This window comes from Squalius cephalus, assembly GCF_949319135.1.
Source record: "Squalius cephalus genome assembly, chromosome: 18".
In the NCBI taxonomy this organism is placed as follows: domain Eukaryota; kingdom Metazoa; phylum Chordata; class Actinopteri; order Cypriniformes; family Leuciscidae; genus Squalius; species Squalius cephalus.
Window position 1 is genome coordinate 4,283,068 of NC_137139.1, and position 20,297 is coordinate 4,303,364.

Below are 20,297 nucleotides of genomic sequence, written 5' to 3' on the forward strand. Positions count from 1 at the left end.
TAAAGCCTCTCTGTATGCAATAGAGCTCTCTTTCCATGAAATGCGAAATACCTCTAGTTTTGTTTTCTTCCAGTTGTGCTCCAATTTTCTGGCTGCTCTCTTAAGGGCCCGAGTGTGCTCGTTGTACCACGGCGTTGGACTATTTTCTTTAATCTTCTTTAAGCGCAACGGAGCAACTGTGTCTAAAGTGCTGGAAAAGAGAGAGTTAAAATAACTCGTGTTTCGGAGCATGACACCATCATTCTTCATTCAGAACTCCAGGTGTGCAAGGCTTGTTCATCACACCCAAACAGACCTGAGGCTGTAGCCACTGCCAAAGGGGCTTCAAACAAGTGCTGAGTTAACAGTCTGAATACTTGTGCTTTTCATTTCAGTTCTTTATTTTTAAGAAATTATATGATCAAGGCACAATGACTATAAAAGATTGATTTCTGCAGTGGTTTACATGCAGATGCTCTTCACTTGTTTGTAAGGTGGCCAACTAACTACCATATAGGAATGAATGTTTGTTGTGCGCAAAGATTGTGGTTTGGACATTAAGTAATAGGTTTATAGAATTCATTTTATTTTTACACATACAAGTAGAAATTAATCTCATGTGAGATTACATGGTTTTAATGCAAAAACAAATTTTAAACATCCAGTCAATTCAAACACTGTCAGTTGTAAATTAAACAGTATTGTTATTATTAAATTGCAAATAATTTACATAATAAGATAACATTCATGATACATACATACATTCAAGTAATAGACATGACATACTGTAAGACAGCGTTTTTTAGGCACTTGACTGTAAAGGCACAACATCTGTCATCTGTTATAAATTACATGGCAAGGAAAAGATAAACCAATGTGCATTTGTCTTTCTGCCCCTTAAAGGCTGTCAGAAAACATGCTACATAAAAACAATGTATTTAAATAATTAAAATAACCCTCGTCAGTTGTCATTGTGAAGTCACCAGTCTGGAGCAATGTAGTTTAGGCACTTTAGCGCAACCTCAAAACCTAGAAAACAAGCCTAAAAACAGGATAAACACACAGAGCATAACACTATTAAAAGCAGAACATTTCAAGGCATATCGACACTCATTTTAGCATTCTGTGTCCTGTAAAACAACTGTAAAATTGAAAATGTATCACTGACCCATTACAAAATACAGAGTTGTGAGAAAATGTTTGTGAACAATTGGAAAGGTCAGGATTTCTGCCTATGATCATCTGACCCCTATCATGCTATTTTAAAGATTTCCTACAATGTCAAAATACACTTTCATTTTCTCATAATTCATAGTTTTCACGTGACGTAAATCCACTGCCCGCCAGCCACTTTTACCACGTTTGTACTAAGTACTAATGTAGTAAGTAAGTGATATGAAAAGGCCAAATTCAATATACACCTTATTGATTGAATATGTACAGGCAAACAGATGAACCTGGAAATTAAATGTTAAATTTGTTTTCCATAGAAAACTATTATAAAGAAAAAAGCTTAACCATTTGGCCCATTATGTTCATATTCTGCTCGCCTCTCGTCAATAAGGTGTGGACTGAATCTTTTAAACTCAATGTTTTAGTGCATTAAGGCAGTTTAAGCTCTGGAACGTCCCGCTGTCTTTAGTGACTGAAATGCAGAAGCAGATCACAAGTGCCCAAAGCTTGAACTCTATAGACATTTTTGTTTTTCTTCTTTAGAGATTTGACAGGCCTGTGCTGCAGTTCTGTGGATGTTTTGCCCTCTCCACACCAGTCACATGACTGAAAATGATGAATATGCATTGCAGCATCACCTCTCTTCTTGCCTGAAACGATTGCATAAAGGGTTCGGCCTCTCTAAACTCCTCCTTTCTGAGACTCTGGCTGGTCAGATGGCCCAGTCTGTTGTAATTGGTCTTCAATAAACGAAGCCTGTTAAGGCAGCATATTCCTCTCTATGTTATTGTTTTTATCTCCACTGAGACCAACTGAGATCTGTTCATTCAGAAATCCATAAAATTCTAATCGTCTCACCAACCATTTTCTACAACTCCAAATGAAGTGCTGATATTGTCAGATGTTTTGCATGAGTGTGTTTTCTCACCGCATTAGCTGGAAATGCTCGTAACATGACTGCGCTCAAGCCTTTGTAGAGAGCGCGAGCTCCTTCGTCCCGCAACAGTGTTCTCAGCACGTCTCCTAAACCCCGGTAACGCCCGTCTGTGGCTGTGGGACAGAGACCAGGACAGTGTCCACATTTAAAGCTCTAATATTGGCACCCTTGGTAATTATGAGCAAACCGGACTTCAAAAATTCTTCCATTCAAAGTATTCGCAAAAATATAACCTTTAAATAAAGTCAAATTTATGCATATATATTTTTAAAAAAATGTCTCACCAAAACGTAAAATAAAAGTTATATTAATGTTGCAATTGGTTAACAATGAACTAAATACCATTATTGAGCAATTCTAAAAAAATATGTTCAAAACCGCATTCTTGCTAATTAATTAAGGGTAACTTAATGCATTTATCTCTACACTCACCGCCACTTTATTAGGTACAGTACACCTGTTCATCTGCTGTTAATGCAAATATCTAATCAACCAATCACGTGGCAGCGCCTCAATGCTTCAGGCATTTAGAGATGATGGAGACGATCTGCTGGAGCTCAAACTGAGCATCAGAACGAGGAAGAAGATGATTTCAGTGACTTTGAACGTGGCATGTGTGTTGTATTCCAGAAACTGCTGATTTACTTGGATTTTCACAAATCGAGAATGGGAGAAAACGCCTTGAGGTCAGAGGAGAACGGCCAGACTGGTTCCAGTGTAAGACAACAGAAACTGTTGTTAGTTAAACAAAGCCTGTGTTTAGGCTATAAAGGAAATGCAATTTGGCCAAAGAAGAACTTTTACTTTCTATAACTAAATGTTAATTTAAAAGCATCCTACTTCAGTGTAATATGTTACCATATCTTTACGCTTAACACTGAGAATTATAATTATTGTTATGTGTCGACTGGGTGCGGATATGTAAATCAGAGAAAATCAAAGGTTTATTTTTAGCAGTAGATCTGGTTGACGTTAGAACTGATCCGCATCTCTCTAACTGACAGCTGATACTCGCGTGATCCCCCACTGGTGCATGGCAATACTTGACTTTGTTTTCATATGTGACCTTGAAGGAATCCAAAAGTAATCAGATTACAGTACTTCCATATTGTGGTGCTTGGATTACATTACTGAATACTTTTTTTATGAAGTCATTTGTAACTGTAACAGAATACTTTTTTAAAGTGACCCTCCCAACTCTGACATTGACATATTCAGAAGAAATGTTTGTTGTGTACCGGTTTGATAGTTTGACTTGAGCACATCTGCAGGCAGAGCGATCAGCCAGTTTACCATGCCAGCAATCCCCCCCGCGAGAAGAACTCTGGACGTGCTGAGATGATGAACACTGGAGAAAATCTGAGAATATTAGATATAAATCTTGATATTATTTATAGCCAGGACAACAAAGTGACTCTTACCTCTCTCCATCAGGGGTCAGGTAGTGTTTTAAGAAGTCATATGTTAGAAAGTATATACCATTTGAGGGCACATCTAAATAAATCAAAAAGAAAAATATGTTAGTGTTTATCACAATCATCTTGATCACATTCCCTTACAAAAATAAGTTTATTTAAGTGTGCTTTTAGAATACTTCTTTTAAACTAAAAAATAAGAAAGCATACTCTCAGTCTATTTTGTATGTACTTCTCAGAAATATAACACTTAAGTATACTTCACCTATACTGACAGAAAAGTATATTTGGTCTGTACTTGTACTCAATCTGTTGATCAGATATACTTAAAAGTATAATTGAGTATTCTAAGTATACTTGGCTTGTAGTTGTGTTTACACTTTTGATTGAGTAGATTATTAAATATACTTTATTCCACATAGTTGTAAAAAACTGTTTTATAAACTTACATGTTTTGGCATATAATAGATTTGTTTTAAAATATTGATTTATAAAGACAACAGATATGTTCATAATTCTGAGTATGTGATTTTTTTGCGTAGGCTAGTCCACTGCTAGTGTGCAATGGAATTTACTTCAAATCTACTTAAAGTACAAGTAAAGGTATATTTCAAGTATAAAAAATTAATACCTAAATAGGAACATAGTAGTATTCTTAATGCGCAAAAATAAAATATAAACAGTAAACTATAATTATGATGTTATGATAACTTACTTAAGTGTAACTTACAAGTATACTTGCAGTATAAAACTACTAAAATAGTAGTTTACAGAGAGTATACTTCAAAGTGTACTTTCATAAACTAAAAAATGTGCTACACGTATTTGACTCGTAAACTTTCAGTATAAGTTTACTTGTGGTCCAGACATGATGTATTGTTTCTGCCTTAAATTATTACATTGTTTCTGCCTTAAATTATTACATTGTTTCTGCCTTAAATTATTACATTGTTTCTGCCATAAATTATTACATTGTTTCTGACTTAAATTATTACATTGTTTCTGCCATAAATTATTACATTGTTTCTGCCTTAAATTATTACATTGTTTCTGCCATAAATTATTACATTGTTTCTGACTTAAATTATTACATTGTTTCTGCCTTAAATTATTACATTGTTTCTGCCATAAATTATTACATTGTTTCTGACTTAAATTATTACATTGTTTCTGCCTTAAATTATTACATTGTTTCTGCCATAAATTATTACATTGTTTCTGCCTTAAATTATTACATTGTTTCTGCCATAAATTATTACATTGTTTCTGCCTTAAATTATTACATTGTTTCTGCCATAAATTATTACATTGTTTCTGCCTTAAATTATTACATTGTTTCTGCCATAAATTATTACATTGTTTCTGACTTAAATTATTACATTGTTTCTGACTTAAATTATTACATTGTTTCTGCCATAAATTATTACATTGTTTCTGCCTTAAATTATTACATTGTTTCTGCCATAAATTATTACATTGTTTCTGACTTAAATTATTACATTGTTTCTGCCTTAAATTATTACATTGTTTCTGCCATAAATTATTACATTGTTTCTGACTTAAATTATTACATTGTTTCTGCCATAAATTATTACATTGTTTCTGACTTAAATTATTACATTGTTTCTGCCATAAATTATTACATTGTGTCTGACTTAAATTATTATATTGTTTAAATTAATACATTATTAGCTAACTGTGTGATTTGTATATGTTCATTTCTGAAATACATAACTAAGAAAGTCATCTCTGATAGCAGATCACTCTAAATTGTAATGTGGACTCATATTTTCTGTAAAGCTGCTTTGAAACGATGTGTATTGTGAAAAGCGCTATTCAAATAAATGTGAATTGAATTCAGTCGCAGTAAAAACAAAAAACGTAGTTGTAAATTAGTTGTGTACTCAAAGTTTACTACTGTTAAGTATACTTGAAAAAAAGAGGGCCAATTTAGTCCTAATTAGTATTGAAATAGTGCACTTACAAGTTTACAACTAGTACCTTGATATTAGTATACATACTAAATTAAAATTAACTTGAAGTATACTTTATTTTTTTGTAAGGGTTGCTATTCTGATAAAATACACAACATAGTAACGGCTATGGCATGACAAACTGGTTCACCAAGCAATGTGTGTGTCACTGTGCAGCATCCATAGAGGACAACTGTTAACCTTAGTTTACAGGTCAGGGACTAAATGATGTCATCTGAAGAACACACACATACAGTGCAGTACAGTATACACACACACACCTCTGATAAGAGTAAGAACAGTGCCCTTGTAGACACTGCAAATTCCCTTTTCCTTATAAAGTCTGAGTCCACAATCCACTGGTCCAGTGTACTTCAGCTGACAGGCTGAGGACTGGGTCTAAAACACACATGCAATCGTCAAATAAATACAAAATTGTACTTGTACTGTAAAAAAAAAAAATTCTACTTTGTTTTGAAGTTTCAAGCGATTTATAAATGTGACTAGGTCCAATGTGATTTCACAGACATTTACTGAAATTTACTTTATTTAACTAAATTTACTGATCACGTTTCAGTAACGGGTTTTGTTTGGTTTAGAATTTTGCCCAGTTTCCTTTAGTTCCTGTTTCCCCACTCTGTTTAGTTTCCTTGGTACTCATTATTACTCCCTAGTGTGTTTCAACAGTTACTCTTTGATTAATTGATTATGTACACCTGTTCCTCTATTTAGTTTCCTTTATTTGTATCGTGTGTGTATATATGTATACTCCTGTCTTTTAGTCATTGTGTCACGGACAGATGATGATGATGATAATGATGATGAGGAGTAGAGGATCTTAAAAGTTTATTTAACAAAAACAAGATAGCATTATCCAAACATAACAGTAATCCAAAGAGAAGAAGAGAAACATAACAGCGTGTATAACACAAACTGAAAAGAGTGCATTATTTACAGATGAACTACAGAACTAATGTGGACAGGTGTACTCTAATCAATCAGACAATGAATTACCATGACAACCAGGGACAACATATGGAACACAGGAAACAAAGAGAAACAAACTAGTCCTTGAACATGACACCAAAACACAGACAAAACGTGACGCACTGCTTTTCGGTTCTCGTTCATGTGTGGTTTATGTCTCCGGAGTTAATTCGAGTGTTTTCCTGAATATTTGAGTTTAATAAAGGCTGTTCCCTTTCGAACGGTGACTCGTATTGCGTCTGCTAGACGCGATGGGGAAAACTCATATTCTCCAATTACTGAAGCCTTGTATAAAGTAACACAGTGCTACTGCACAGCCATGTGGCGGAGTGGCGTAACGGCGCGAACCAATAGTTGCACAGCCCGCCGATCGGAGCGCAGGGCCTGCCAGAAGGGGCGGGGCACCTGGCTATAAAAGCAGCTCATTTCACCATATGATTCAGATTTAATCTCCTTCAGCGATGATCTTCGGACTTCGCAGATAACTCCAGAGAGCCTTCCTCGCCGACGAAACAGCCCAGCAGCGGCACAGCGAGCAAGCAAACGAGCCAGCGAACTGCAGCAGCAGATTCAGCGCGCTCTTCAAGCCTGCCGATCCAACGCGTGGCGAGTTGTCAAGCCGTTCAAGATGCTAACCCTGAAACAAATCCTCGCGCAAGTACACCCCCCCCCCCCCGCTTACTTTCAAAGACTATTCAGCAGCTCGCTACCTCTTTCAGAGTAGGGGCCCGTTGCCCCCTCAGAACCTTTCAAAGGATGCTAGGCCTCATGGCCTCCGCATCTGCAGTACTTCCGCTGCGTCTGCTGCAAATGCGCCCCTTGCAGTACTGGCTGAAACCCCAGGTCTCTTCCCGAGTGTGGCGCTCAGGCCACCTTCATGTCAAGGTCAGAGTCACGGCCCCTTGGAGGGACCCCAGCTTTTACGAGTCCGGGGTAAGCTTGGGGACGGTCTCACGGAGGATGGTAGTCACCACAGACACATTCAACACGGGTTGGGGTGCTCTGTGCGAGGGCAAACCGGACGAGAACGGAGAAACGGCTGCATATCAACTGCATAGAAATTATGGTGGTTTTGCTGGCCCTCAAAACCTTCCTACCACACCTGACAGGTCACCCTGTCTTAGTCCGATCGGACAGCACGACAGTAGTGTCCTACATAAACTGCCAAGGCGGACTCAGGTCAAGACCTCTGTACAGGCTAGCCAGAAGCCTCCCTCAGGTCATCAAACGGATCAGGGAGGGCGGACACGTAGTCCTTCCAGTGGCCCCTCTCTGGCGGACCCAACCTTGGTTCCTCGAGCTGATTCAGCTGCTGACAGCAGCCCCATGGCGATACCCCGGAGGAAAGACCTCCTTTCCCAGACGAACAGGACGATTTGGCACCCCCGTCCCAAACTATGGGCCCTCCATATGTGGCCCCTCGACGCTTACAGGCCTCCCAGAGAGAGACCTAAGCACCATTTGTGAGGCTAGAGCCCTGTCCACGAGACGCCCCTATGCCCTTAAGTGGTCCGTCTTCTCCAGCTGGTGCTCAGCCCGGAGCCAGGACCCTGCATTATGCGAAGTACCGCTGGTACTGTCATTTCTACAAGACCTACTGGACGCGAGTCGCACCCCCTCCACGCTCAAAGTCTACATGGCGGCCATTGCAGCTTTCCATGCTCCAGTGTCCAAATCATTGGGTAAAAGTGACTTGATTGTTCGCTTCCTGAAGGGGCGAGGAGGCTCAACCCGCCTCGCCCTCCTACCATACCCTCCTGTGACCTATCTACGGTCCTCAGAGCCTTTAAAGGGCCTCCATTCGAACCGCTACAGTCGGCCGAATTGATTGAAGCCACTCTCGATCAAGACTGCACTCCTGCTAGCCTTAGCATCAGTCAAGCGAGTAGGCGACCTTCAATAGCTCTCTAGAGAAGTTAGCACTTCTTGTGTTGAGTTTGGATCAGGTGACTCTAAAGTCGTCCTCAAGGCAAGACTACATGCCCAAAGTGCTTTTGACTCCGTTCAGTGCACAAGTAATTTCGCTTTCTGCTCATCCCACGTCGGAAGACGAGCAACAATTACACCTGCTCTGCCTGGTTCGGGCCCTTAGAGCATACATATAGCGCCCTGCACAGTTCAGACAGTTGGAACAGCTCTTCGTAAGTTTCGGCGGCCGCACCAAAGGGCTTCCGGTCACGGAGCAAAGATTATCCCGAGGGATAGTAGATGTTATCGCTTCAGCTTACGCTTCAATGGGCCTTCAATGCCCCATTGGCATCAGTGCACACTCCACCAGAGGCATGGCCTCCTCCTGGGCGTGGTCCAGTGCGGTGTCTATTGGCGATATATGTGCAGCAGCCGGCTGGTCCTCGCCGTCCACCTTCGCCAGATTTTATAACCTGGAAGTCCCTGCGCTACAGGCACATATCCTCTCTGTATAGTTGGAGCTGGCCTCTGAAAGAGCCCGGTCCTCCATTACTCTTAGAGGTTCCTACCAATCTCTGAACCTCTTCAGGGCACGCATTAGCCCTCCTGCTCTCGGGGACATAGAACATGTCGTTCGGCTGGAACATATCACGGCGTGAATGGATTGGTTCGATGTGATGTGAATACGAGTGACTGCTCGAAAGGGAGCGACTCGGTTACTAACGTAACCTAAATTTACAGTGTTTTGGTTCTCAAGAACAGTTTTTTTCTGTTATAGTCTTGTGCTTTTCTTAATGAAAGTCGAGTGAGCTATACAGTATGTTGCTTTAGTAAATTGGTTAGGCTTCATTCATGAGTCTTTTTATTACCATAATAATGGTGTCCATACTATGGATACAGGTGTATTTATGACAGTAGTGTGTGTGTGTGTGTGTGTGTGTGTGTGTGTGTCAGTAATGTGCCCTGCCTGAAGTAAACACTTGATTCTCTCTCCAGGAGCCACGATCACAGTGGTGAACACTCCTGCCAGCATCCCTGCCAAGCAGATCTGTGTGTACCTGACAGAGATAAAGCCACGAGAAACACATCTGTTCACCTGCTGCTGTCTTCAGCTACATGAAGATGAACATACATGAGCTTTTATTAAGACTACAAATTGAACCTTCAGACACATCATGGAAATTGAGCGTGTTAAATGTGACATATTCAGCACAGACTTGACATCATTTTAAATGGCAAACGTCCCGTGTCTCTGCTGTAAATTATACGTTTATCTCTGTAAAGCTGCTTTGAAACAATCTACATTGTTAAAAGCGCTATATAAATGAAGATGACTTGACTTGACTTGTACTAACGTGATTGGTACGGTGGGGTCCCGTTGCAGAAGTTCCTTTCCCAGCCCAAAGCCAAAGAAATTCAGTGCCATCATCGGGGTGACACCAGCTAGCGGAGCGCCCATCCCTTTATACAGGCCCAATACCCCCTGCAGACAGTAAAACAGGGTAAAAGAAAGAGAAGTTTATGTGAGCAGGTTAGCAATATAAATATGTGCTTTTAAATTCACTGCTCATATCCTTTGTTGTTGACATCAAAGGTTGTGCATCCAATCAAAGTATTTAATTAATATTTCACTTGTCATATACAAATATGACACACTAAAGATTTATACAGAGAGTTGTCATGACTGGAATAAATGTATTAATAATTACATTTATAGACCTTTTTCATTAATTCAGTGTTGGTTCTGGGAACGTAAAAAATGTTGTTAGAGGATCGTGTTTTAGAAGGTATGATGTTCCTAATCCTCAAACGTTCTTTCAACTTAATTTTGATTAACAATTAAATATTCTAGGAATGTTGATTTGTAATATTCCAGGAACATAGAAATGTCCAGTTTCCTGAATGTTAATAGAATGTTAAATGTTAGTATGATGTTCCTGAAACACTCTTTCAATCACTCAAACACCTGCTGTGAACAAGCACTGAAAGAAAGAGAAAGAACACAAACACAACTTTCTTCAGCCAGTCTTAGATGAACTGAAGATAAAAGACATTAACTCTCTCAAGATCTGATTAAACAACTCCACAAACAGCATTACCAGCTTCACTTATTACTAACCAGACTGACTTTATTTCTGTCAGACGTCTACAGAAGCTCTTATTGAGAATTAACAGAGGTTTAGATGTTGATGAATTGACGTTACTATCATGGTGATCAGCGTTTGCTTTAGTTGGGCTCTTGACCCTTGACTTATGTTAAGTAACTTTTTTTCAGCCTTTGTAGGTGTTTTCAGAAAACATTTCTGCATTGATATTGAGACCAACACTGAATATTAGGAGAACGTTCTTGTAACAAAACTCAGTGTTGTTAGTTTCTCAGATGATCTGTCATCTGTCATGTAGTGGAACACTTTCTGTGTGCTAGTCCAAAAGCATTAGCTCACAGAAAGCTATTACCTCTCTGAAAACAGTCTTTCGGAGGCAGTCATATGTTCCTCTGTAGACAACACTTCCCTGAGTTTGCAGACGGACCTGTGGAAACACGAATACTGAAAACATGACATAACCCGCAGCAATGTGAAGAAAGACACATTTATCTGGAGGGAGTCTTGAGAACAATTCGAGATAAAGCGTGGTCTAATAAACACTGATACAGCCCTATGTCAGTAAAAGCCGGCGTTATCTGTGTTATCCGCTCTCTCTGTGTCTTTGGATAACATATCACTACTGGCACAAATGTGTGACCGTGTTACTTCATCTGTCCTCGAAACATTAACCACTCTAAAACTGCTGAGCAATCATTTACTGACGGAATTGAGAAGAGAAACCCAGTAAAATGCATTCATGCACTATTCTTAAGTCTGTAAATATTTGGCAGCTGAGTGAATTCTGTCATATAAACCAGAACTGAATTAATGTTGCACAATAATTGTGATCTATTCTGATCTTCTATTTACTTATTATAGTAGCAGAATAGTACTATTATGCATTAATATGTTTGTCTAGATGAATGCCAAATGTATCATTCCAAAGCTCCTGCTAAATCATGTTAAAGCAGATAAAAATATGACTTTATAAATGACACCCTTGTCAATATGTTCCTCTTAATTGTGCTCTGTTATTTCATGACTCTTGTTGTTCTTGGGGAAGTTTTACCTTGATAGTGTCCAGCGGGTGTCCAGCGAATAAGAGACAGAGCCCACCCACCCCTCCAGCCACGAAGTTCTTCAGAGGAGAAACCCTTCTGTCGGACTCGACGGCATCCATTATTACTACTATACTACAGAATATAATATTCAATATTCCCCCAACTCCTCCTCTGAGTGTCTGAGCGCTCTCTTCATTGATCATCTGCTGTCAGTGGACTTCACCACTGTTTCCCTGAGCTTGCAGAACATCTGTCAACCTTTACACTTGCCTCCTCTAACGGCAATTGGTATGTATTGCACGTAGAATAAATAGAATAAAATATAATAAATGATTGTTATTGTTATTAGCCCGAAAGTCTGCTCCCTGTTCCCCCACTTTTTTACAATGTCTGTCTTAATTTAGTGCTTTATTTTTCACCCAGCCAGTTGTGTGTAAATTAAAATGTACAGTCGCCATCCATACGCTATAAAAAAGTTATTTTAGCCCCTTATGTGAAAGCGCACCGTGATGATGAATGAGATTTCGCCGTTAAGTCAGAATTGTGAGATAAAAAGTCGCAATTACCTTTTTTATTTTTTATTCCATGGGGAACCAGCTTCCATATCCACACGACGAAGCAGCGTATGGCAAACGTAGACATAATAAATAAATAAATAAATAAATAAATAAATAAATAAATAAATAAATAAATAAATAAATGTGTATTATGTCTGTGCTGTGCGCTGTTGTCCTGTAGATGGCGGCGGTGTGACGAGGATCAGCTTCAGCTCACTCTCATTCATCAGAAGAAGAGAAGAAGAACCGGGAAACTGCTCTGACAGAGCATCACTGACAGGTGAAAACTGTTTAAAACATCTTATCCTGTGTTGTTATTACTATCATTATTATTTACGTCATTTACTCAAACATATGTAATGTTAATGGTTTATATAATTGAATCTGTTGGTCCTGATGTTAATATCGTAACGCGTAACGTATGTATTGCGTTTGTAACATCCACAATGAGAGAGAAACGGTTACGTTACATGGATTTATGTATTTATTTCCTTTGTGTGTGTGTGTGTGTGTGTGTGTGTGTGTGTGTGTGTGTGTGTGTGTGTGTGTGTGTGTGTGTAACACTCAGTGATCGCTATGTCTCAGAGGAAGAAAGCGGTTTCGGCTTCTCAGAACAAAACTCAGAGAGTAAGAAATCACATTTACAAGCGTGTTAAATAAACTAAACATTCTTCTTTTAAAACAGAAGAGTAACTTAAATTCTGAATTTTGAGAGCTGCTTTAGAAGTTCATAACACATTGTCAATGATTATGTGTGTGTGTGTGTGTGTGTGTAGCGCTCTCAGGCGACACTGAATGAGGATGAGGAGGAGGCGTCCTTCAGCCAGGTGACGTCATCACAGGTCCAGAGAGCCCGAGAGAACTTCACATCTGACCAGCTCGACCGCAAGGTGCCTTAACTCTGTCCTTTTCTTCTGTGAATCACGTGACAGAGTTAGTCTGGTGATTAAAGAGTGACTGTGAGGTACAGCTGGTTCTTCACTGATGAAGATGAACATGACTTCAGCTGAGCTTCAGTAAACACTGAACATCCCAAACTCAAACATCGCGAATGCTCCAAGAAATCACAACTGAAGTTTTCCAGCTTTTAGTATGGATAGGCTATGTTGGCTTAAAATGAATAAGTATGCTTACTAATCTATATGCCAGTGTGCTCCAGAACAACGACAAGCTTCACATATACTGCATATATGCACTCAGATCTACAGTCTCTCTCGTCCACCAATGGGCATCTTGGGTTTTGATCATTCGGCTCTTCAGATTTTCTGTCCAATCAAATGCTCACTTCAACCTGCAATCAGAATACAATTCTCTAGCTCTAAGAAAACAATAGTAAACATTATTGAATCATTATTTAGTTGAAATGAGTTCAGTGATAATTCACTTCAGTTCAATAACTGTGTAAAGCTCATCAGATATGAATGAGTTTAATTCGGCTATAGAGCGGCTCTGCAGAAACAGTGATGTCATCGTCCAGTGCCAGTGCCGTCAGATCAGTGTTGGTCAGCGATAGTTATATCTGAGTGTTTGTCTGCTCTCGTGCCAAGGTGGCGGAGGTGGTCCAGTTCATCCTGATTAAAGACCAGAAGAAGATCCCCATTCGGAGAGCAGGTCTGTCTTCTGTAGTCAGTGACATCCCCATCACAGTTCTGCTTTACAGAGAGATCATCATTCATTAGAGAAATAGTGTGTTAAAATGTAACACATATTCATTGTTTTCTGTCTTTTGGCTGATTTCTGCAGACATCGGCAAACATGTGATAAAGGACTACAAGCTCCTCTACACAGACATCATGAACCGAGTGTGTCGTACATTTGAGCAGGTAGTGTGTGTGTGTGTGTGTGTGTGTGTGTGTGTGTGTGTGTGAGAGTGTGTGTGTGTGAGAGAGAGATGCAGGTGTTGAACACCTTGCGTGTGTGTCATTCATGAGTCTTTTTATTACCATAATAATGGTGTCCATACTATGGATACAGGTGTATTTATGACAGGTGTGTGTGTGTGTGTGTGTGTGTGTGTGTGTGTGTGTGTGATGCAGGTGTTTGGACTAAAGCTGGTGGAGACTGATCCCAAAAATCACATTTATATCCTGATCAATAAGCTGGATCCCATTCAAGGAGAGCCTGTGCGTATGTAAGTTACACACACACACACACACACACACACACACACACACACACACACACACACTCTCTGGATAAGCACTACTATAACACGCTTCCATGTACAAGTATGTATGTCAAAAGAAAACAATATGCAGTGCTTTCAAAGGCTTCCATAAAATGAAGATAGAAAGTCAGTAAAATAATGAAATATTCGAGCATATAACACAACATTACCCAGAGTTCAAGGAGACCTTTACATGACAGCGATGGACTAAACACTTGAAAGTTTGTCCTTTGTGTGTTTTTGTGAACAGAAGACAAGGTTGTCATAATGATCTGAGTTCACACGGATCTACAAACACAACTGAACACACTGTATTATTGATGACAGGCCAGGAGTCGGCCATGTCACTTTGTAAAGAAACACACAGGCCTATAGACTTGTGTGTGTGTGTGTGTGTGTGTGTGTGTGTGTGTGTGTGTGTGTGTGTAACGTCACCGTTTTCACAGACTCATGTAGTTTACATGGAGACGATAACTGTATTGTTTTCAGAAGTGTGTGTGTGTTCAGGCCCTCAAACGCTGTTGTGGTGTGAACGAACGGCTTCGACTTGGAGCGCTCCCTCATTAGTGCTGTGTTTGTGAAGATCAGTGCAGACTTGATGTGCTTCTAATGCTATTCTACTTACAAATTACTGTATTTTGTCAGTCTGGGTTTAAGTCGAGTCACCTTTATTTCTATAACGCTTTATATGATACAGAATGTTTCAAAGCAGCGTTACAGAGATGACAGGAACATAATGATCAGTGATGAAAACAGTTCAGTCGTTCTTCATCTGAAGTCACTTCAGTGTTGATTCAGTTCAGTTCACTAACTGTGTAAAGTCCATCAATAATAAAATGAGTTCATTTCAGCTGTACAGCAGCTCTGCAGAAACAGTGATGTCATCATCAGCTCAGCTCAGGTCTCATCCAATAGTGTCAGTGCCGTCAGATCAACAATACTGATGATGAATATGAAGTTTAGCATCAGTGTGGCGTGTGCCCTTTATCGCCAGTAGGTGGCGGAGTCACTGTCTTTATGAGTGAGTCGTCGAGTCATTCATTCATTCAGTAACGAAGCAAGTGGCTGTAACTATGAATGAATCATTGAATCATTGACTCTCATGATTTGTTCAAAGCCGCAGATTCGTTCACAAACACTGCTGTGGCTTTGTTGGAGCTGTTATTTTGTTTCAAAAAATACTGACAATACTGTTTTTTTGATCATCACTTAATATTAATACCTTTTGTTTGTTGAGCTGTTGTATAAAATCACTGTCACATTTGCAGTCGTGTGGATATTTGTGTAATATGTGATCAACAGTAAACACAGGAACTCACGCAGGGTATGTGTCTGTATCGAAGAGAGTTTGAATATTGAATTGATCTCAACGCACAGTCTAGTGTCTATATTTGTTCTTCATGCTAGTAAGTACTAAATCCCCACTTTTACAAAGGTAGGCAACATTGTCGAGAACGGCAGTATAGCGCGATTTGCCAAGGCAGCATAATCTGCACGCGACCTACAGTATCATCTCTGCACAGTTTTGACCACAAAAGATGAGGTCATTTGATCGGGTGTCATGTATTTAACACATTTTACCTGATAGAAATACATGCTCAGTTTTAATGTTATTTTAAGGTCAGGTAGAATTAAATGAATGGCAAAACTCAGTACTTTGTTCGCGTACCCCCTTCTGTCACCTCACGTACCCCAGTTTGAGAACCACTGCAGTTTCGGATATGATAGACAGACAGAAGCAGTGTGTGTGAGACTCAGTGGTCCAGCTGTTCCTCTGTCCACACAGGCGTCCTGTAACCCCGAAGAAGGGGCTGCTGTTCGTCATCCTCAGTGTCATCTTCATGAAGGGTGGTGTCATCAAAGAGAGTGAGTGCTTCATCATCACACACACACACACACACTACACCACTGCTGATCTCTTTCTGATGTGTGTTCGTGTGTTTTCATGAACGCTGCAGATCTGGTGTGGAATACACTCAAGAAGCTGCGCGTGGATCCAGGGTTGGTGGACAAGATCCTTTTGGAAAAAGTCATTTTACTGATTAGCTTATTTTCTTTTTTAATAAATCACTTGTGTGTCCTCGCAGGGAGAAGCATGACGAGTTTGGTGATGTGAAGAAGGTGGTCACAGATGAGTTTGTACGGCAGAAGTAAGTGAACGTGTCTTTCTGCAACAAAATGATAGGCTTTCTTTAATTGGCTTTCATCCGCACAACAACAGTGCCTGGCGGCTCGAGAACACACTCCCTGAAACACACAGGTTGTGTGTTTGAGTGCCAGGTTAGGTGGTGTGTTCAGAGCCGCTGTTCCTCAGACCATGAGCAGCTGGTTTATATCACACCATAGACAATAAAGGGTCCAGCAGAATGAAGACAGAAACAGATTCATGATCTTCATCAGATGACCCCTGACATGTGTCTATGACTATAACCATAGTGGCATTCAGCAACTGTTTCAAGAGGGAACACAAGGGCTCTTTTGACGGCTGTTAACATTAGCAAAACCTCTTGATTTTCATGTCGCGTGTCTCATGTGTTTCAGGTATCTGGAGTACGTAAAGATTCCTCACACGGAGCCGGTGGAGTTTGAGTTTCGCTGGGGTCTGCGGGCGGAGAAGGAGGTGTCCAAACTCAAGATGCTGGAGTTCGTTGGAGAGGTCTGTACTGATGTTACATTCACCCAGGTGACATGTGCAGAGAGTTCCTCAGGCAGGGGTCAAATGTAAAAAGGGGCATCTATCACTGTAATTTGACCACAGTATTATTATTGATCATTTTTGAGAGGGGCACTTTAAACACCCACCCTTGTTTAACACATTAATAAAGCAGGGGTTTTCAAAGTGTGGGGCGTGTGGGACACGTGCGGAGGAGTAGGGCTGTATATCCTGCTGACAAGTGGCTTGATAAATACAAGTAAAACACAGTGAAATATATAGATCTCTATAGTTTTTTTTCCATGGATAACTTAATTTTTTTTTAATTATTTTTTTTTATACCCTGTATATAATTATATAAATATATTAGTGCTGGGCAACGATTAATTGCGATTAATCACATAAAAATAAAAGTTTGTGTTTGCATAATATATGTGTGTATACTGTGTATAATTATTTTGTAAGTAATCATTGTAAGTCCTAATTTGTAAGTCGCTTTGATAAAAGCGTCTGCTAAATGACTAAATGTAAATTATTTTGTATATATAAATATACACATACAGTACAGGCCAAAAGTTTGGACACATTACTATTTTTAATGTTTTTGAAAGAAGTTTCTTCTGCTCATCAAGCCTGCATTTATTTGATCAAAAATACAGAAAAAAATGTAATATTGTGATATATTATTACAATTTAAAATAATTGGTTTTCAATTTATTATACTTTAAATTATAATTTATTTCGGTGATGCAAAGCTGAATTTTCAGGATCATTACTCCAGTCTTCAGTGTCACATGTGACATCCAGTCAATCACATGATTCTTTAGAAATCATTATAATATTCTGATTTATTATGAGTGTTGGAAACAGTTCTGCTGCCTAACATATTTGATGAATAAAAGGTTAAAAAGAACTGCATTTATTCAAAATAAAAAAAAATTTTTTTTAAATATAAATCTTCTTTATTATCACTTTTTATCAATTTAACACATCCTTGCTGAATAAAATTATTGATTTATTTAAAAAAAAATAAAGAAAAAAATTACTGACCCCAAATTACTGACCAGTAGTGTATATTGTTGTTATAAAAGATTTCTATCTTGAAAACATTTGCTTCTTTTTTCTTCTTTTCTTTTTTCTTTTTCTTTTTTTTTATTCATCAAAGTATCCTAAAAAAGTATCACAGGTTATGAAAAAATATTAAGCAGCAGAACTGTTTCCAACTTTGATAATGAATCATCATATTAGAATGATTTCTAAAGGATCATATGATAGACTGGAGTAATGATCCTGAAAATTCAGCTTTGCATCACCGAAATAAATGATAATTTAAAGTATAATAAATTGAAAACCAATTATTTTAAATTGTAATAATATATCATTACATTTTTTTCTGTATTTTTGATCAAATAAATGCAGGCTTGATGAGCAGAAGAAACTTCTTTCAAAAACATTAAAAATAGTAATGTGTCCAAACTTTTGGCCTGTACTGTATGTACGGAAGCCCTGAACCACAACCGAAAAAAAAAAAGAAATCTGTGAAAAAAAAGAATCTAACATTACGAGATTAAAGACGAAACATTACGAGAATAGCCTATATAGTATAGTAGTCCGTAGAAGTTCTTTTTTCTTTTTCTTTTAGTAAATGCACCAAATGATTGGATACAGAATTATGCACTTAAAATGTATCCAGGAAGGATTTACGGTGAAGAGAGGGACAGTACAGTTACTGTTAAGTGTTCTCGACCCAGATGGGAGAGTCTAGTTGACACAATCTCTGCTGACACTTCATGGATGTGTTGTGGTCGTGTCCAGGCGCAGGTCCTCCATCTGGTCTGGATACGGCCCGGATCCGGCTGACTTCAGTAAACCTCGGAATAAACAGAAAGACTAACATTAGCGTAGACACCATTCTTCCAGTGATGTCACAAGTACATCGGGTGTTATAGCAAGTGTCCCCGGTTAGATGTTTAGATCCATGTCTGAGGCAGTTTGACTTCACGTGTGCATTTCTTAAAAAAAAAAAAAAAATTAAAAGAAGATCTACAGAAGACTGTGTTCTCGTAATAATTTGACTTCATTCTCGAAATTTTCTCTGTGTTTTTTATTTTTTTATTTTTTCACGTTGCGGTTCAGGGCTTCCATACATATGCATACCTATTTAAGAAATATTTGCATGTATATACTGTATATATATTTATACATAATTTATACATAATTTATATTTTATATAAATATTTTAAATATGGCCCTATGTGTAACTTCTCAGTGGTGTGACTGGGACACTAACTCTGCTTGTCATCATAGAAGCAGATAATCATATTGTGATGTTTATTCCCGCTTTAGTAATATCCTGAATATGCTGCCTTCCAGCTATATCAGAGCCAGCCAAAGAAGCGCATTTTAAAATAAAATTGACTTTAATCAAACCGCACGGATCCGTGATAAGTTTTGTGATCCGTCTCGGTCTCGCCACAGTGTCTCAAGTGTCACATTAACGTGAGTAAAAAAAAATCAGTTTGCCTCATAGTCTGTCTATTGAAAATGTTTCTGTGTTTTTGTGAAATTAATTATAATAAACATATAGGCCTATGGAGTAGTAGCCTATAGATCTGAGAGGCATTTCAGTTATTGAATTATTTCCAGCCTTAGTGGGTCGTATGACTGGCATACAAAAAAAAAGTGGGTCGCAGTAAGCAAAAGGTTGAGAAACCCTGCACTAACCCCCCAAACCACACCCCCAAATACTTCTTGTCGGTTATTGGCTGGAACAGTTTATGTTGCGTGGTCCAGGCTGGGCCAGTTTGTTTTTGTTGCCGTTTGTGGAGCCTGGGCTGTCTACAGAGACTGCGTTTTTTTTTACAGTGTGTTCAGGGGACAGGCAGCGAGCGGATGGTGAGATGTTTGCTGTATGTGACAAAAAATGTTTTGGCCTAAAATATGCGTGACATCGCTTAGACTAGAGCAACTTTAAAAGAAGCTTTATTTCTTTTACTGATGTACGGCCCTGACGTGTTCTTGACAAGGATTTACCCTTAAAATGACTGTCAAAAAGCCGTGGTGATTTATGCATGAGTGTAATGTCTTTCAGTTGAACACATGTATCTGAATGGAGTGCGTAACCGTGTGTGTGTGTGTGTGTGTGTTCTCCGGCAGCTGTTTGAGCAGGATCCTCAGAGCTGGACTCAGCAGTTCAGAGAGGCCAGCACTCAGAGCACTGTGGACACCAGCAGCCAGAGGACATCGTCATAGCTCTGCTTTCATCTCACACTCAAACACAACCGTTATGTGCACTCAACTGCTTTCATTCTTAGATTTCTTTGTATTTTGTAAACAAATAAAGTTATTTTCCAATTCTCTCATCTACTGCGTCCAGTGTCTGGTGTGGTTTACGCCACAA

General features: G+C 39.0%; 2 protein-coding genes across 2 annotated transcripts; one reads left to right on the forward strand and one right to left on the reverse strand.

Annotated features, from left to right (window-relative positions):
* Nucleotides 1-366: 366 nt before the first annotated feature.
* Nucleotides 367-11,758, reverse strand: LOC307146219 (mitochondrial carnitine/acylcarnitine carrier protein). Its single transcript, XM_079850097.1, has 9 exons — nucleotides 11,529-11,758; nucleotides 10,830-10,904; nucleotides 9,728-9,855; nucleotides 9,340-9,430; nucleotides 5,759-5,876; nucleotides 3,511-3,583; nucleotides 3,328-3,437; nucleotides 2,081-2,202; nucleotides 367-1,021 (listed from the first exon to the last, which is right to left on the reverse strand). Exons 1-9 carry the CDS (start codon nucleotides 11,721-11,723, stop codon nucleotides 959-961), a joined length of 975 nt encoding a protein of 324 aa, XP_079706223.1. The 5' UTR covers nucleotides 11,724-11,758; the 3' UTR covers nucleotides 367-958.
* Nucleotides 11,759-12,237: 479 nt separating this feature from the next.
* Nucleotides 12,238-20,256, forward strand: ndnl2 (necdin-like 2). The gene is made up of 11 exons (XM_079848988.1): nucleotides 12,238-12,357; nucleotides 12,646-12,704; nucleotides 12,854-12,967; nucleotides 13,625-13,688; nucleotides 13,821-13,900; nucleotides 14,114-14,208; nucleotides 16,031-16,110; nucleotides 16,203-16,245; nucleotides 16,332-16,394; nucleotides 16,786-16,900; nucleotides 20,054-20,256. The coding sequence occupies exons 2-11, from the start codon at nucleotides 12,654-12,656 to the stop codon at nucleotides 20,147-20,149; spliced, it is 801 nt and encodes a 266-aa protein (XP_079705114.1). The 5' UTR covers nucleotides 12,238-12,357; nucleotides 12,646-12,653; the 3' UTR covers nucleotides 20,150-20,256.
* Nucleotides 20,257-20,297: the final 41 nt, after the last annotated feature.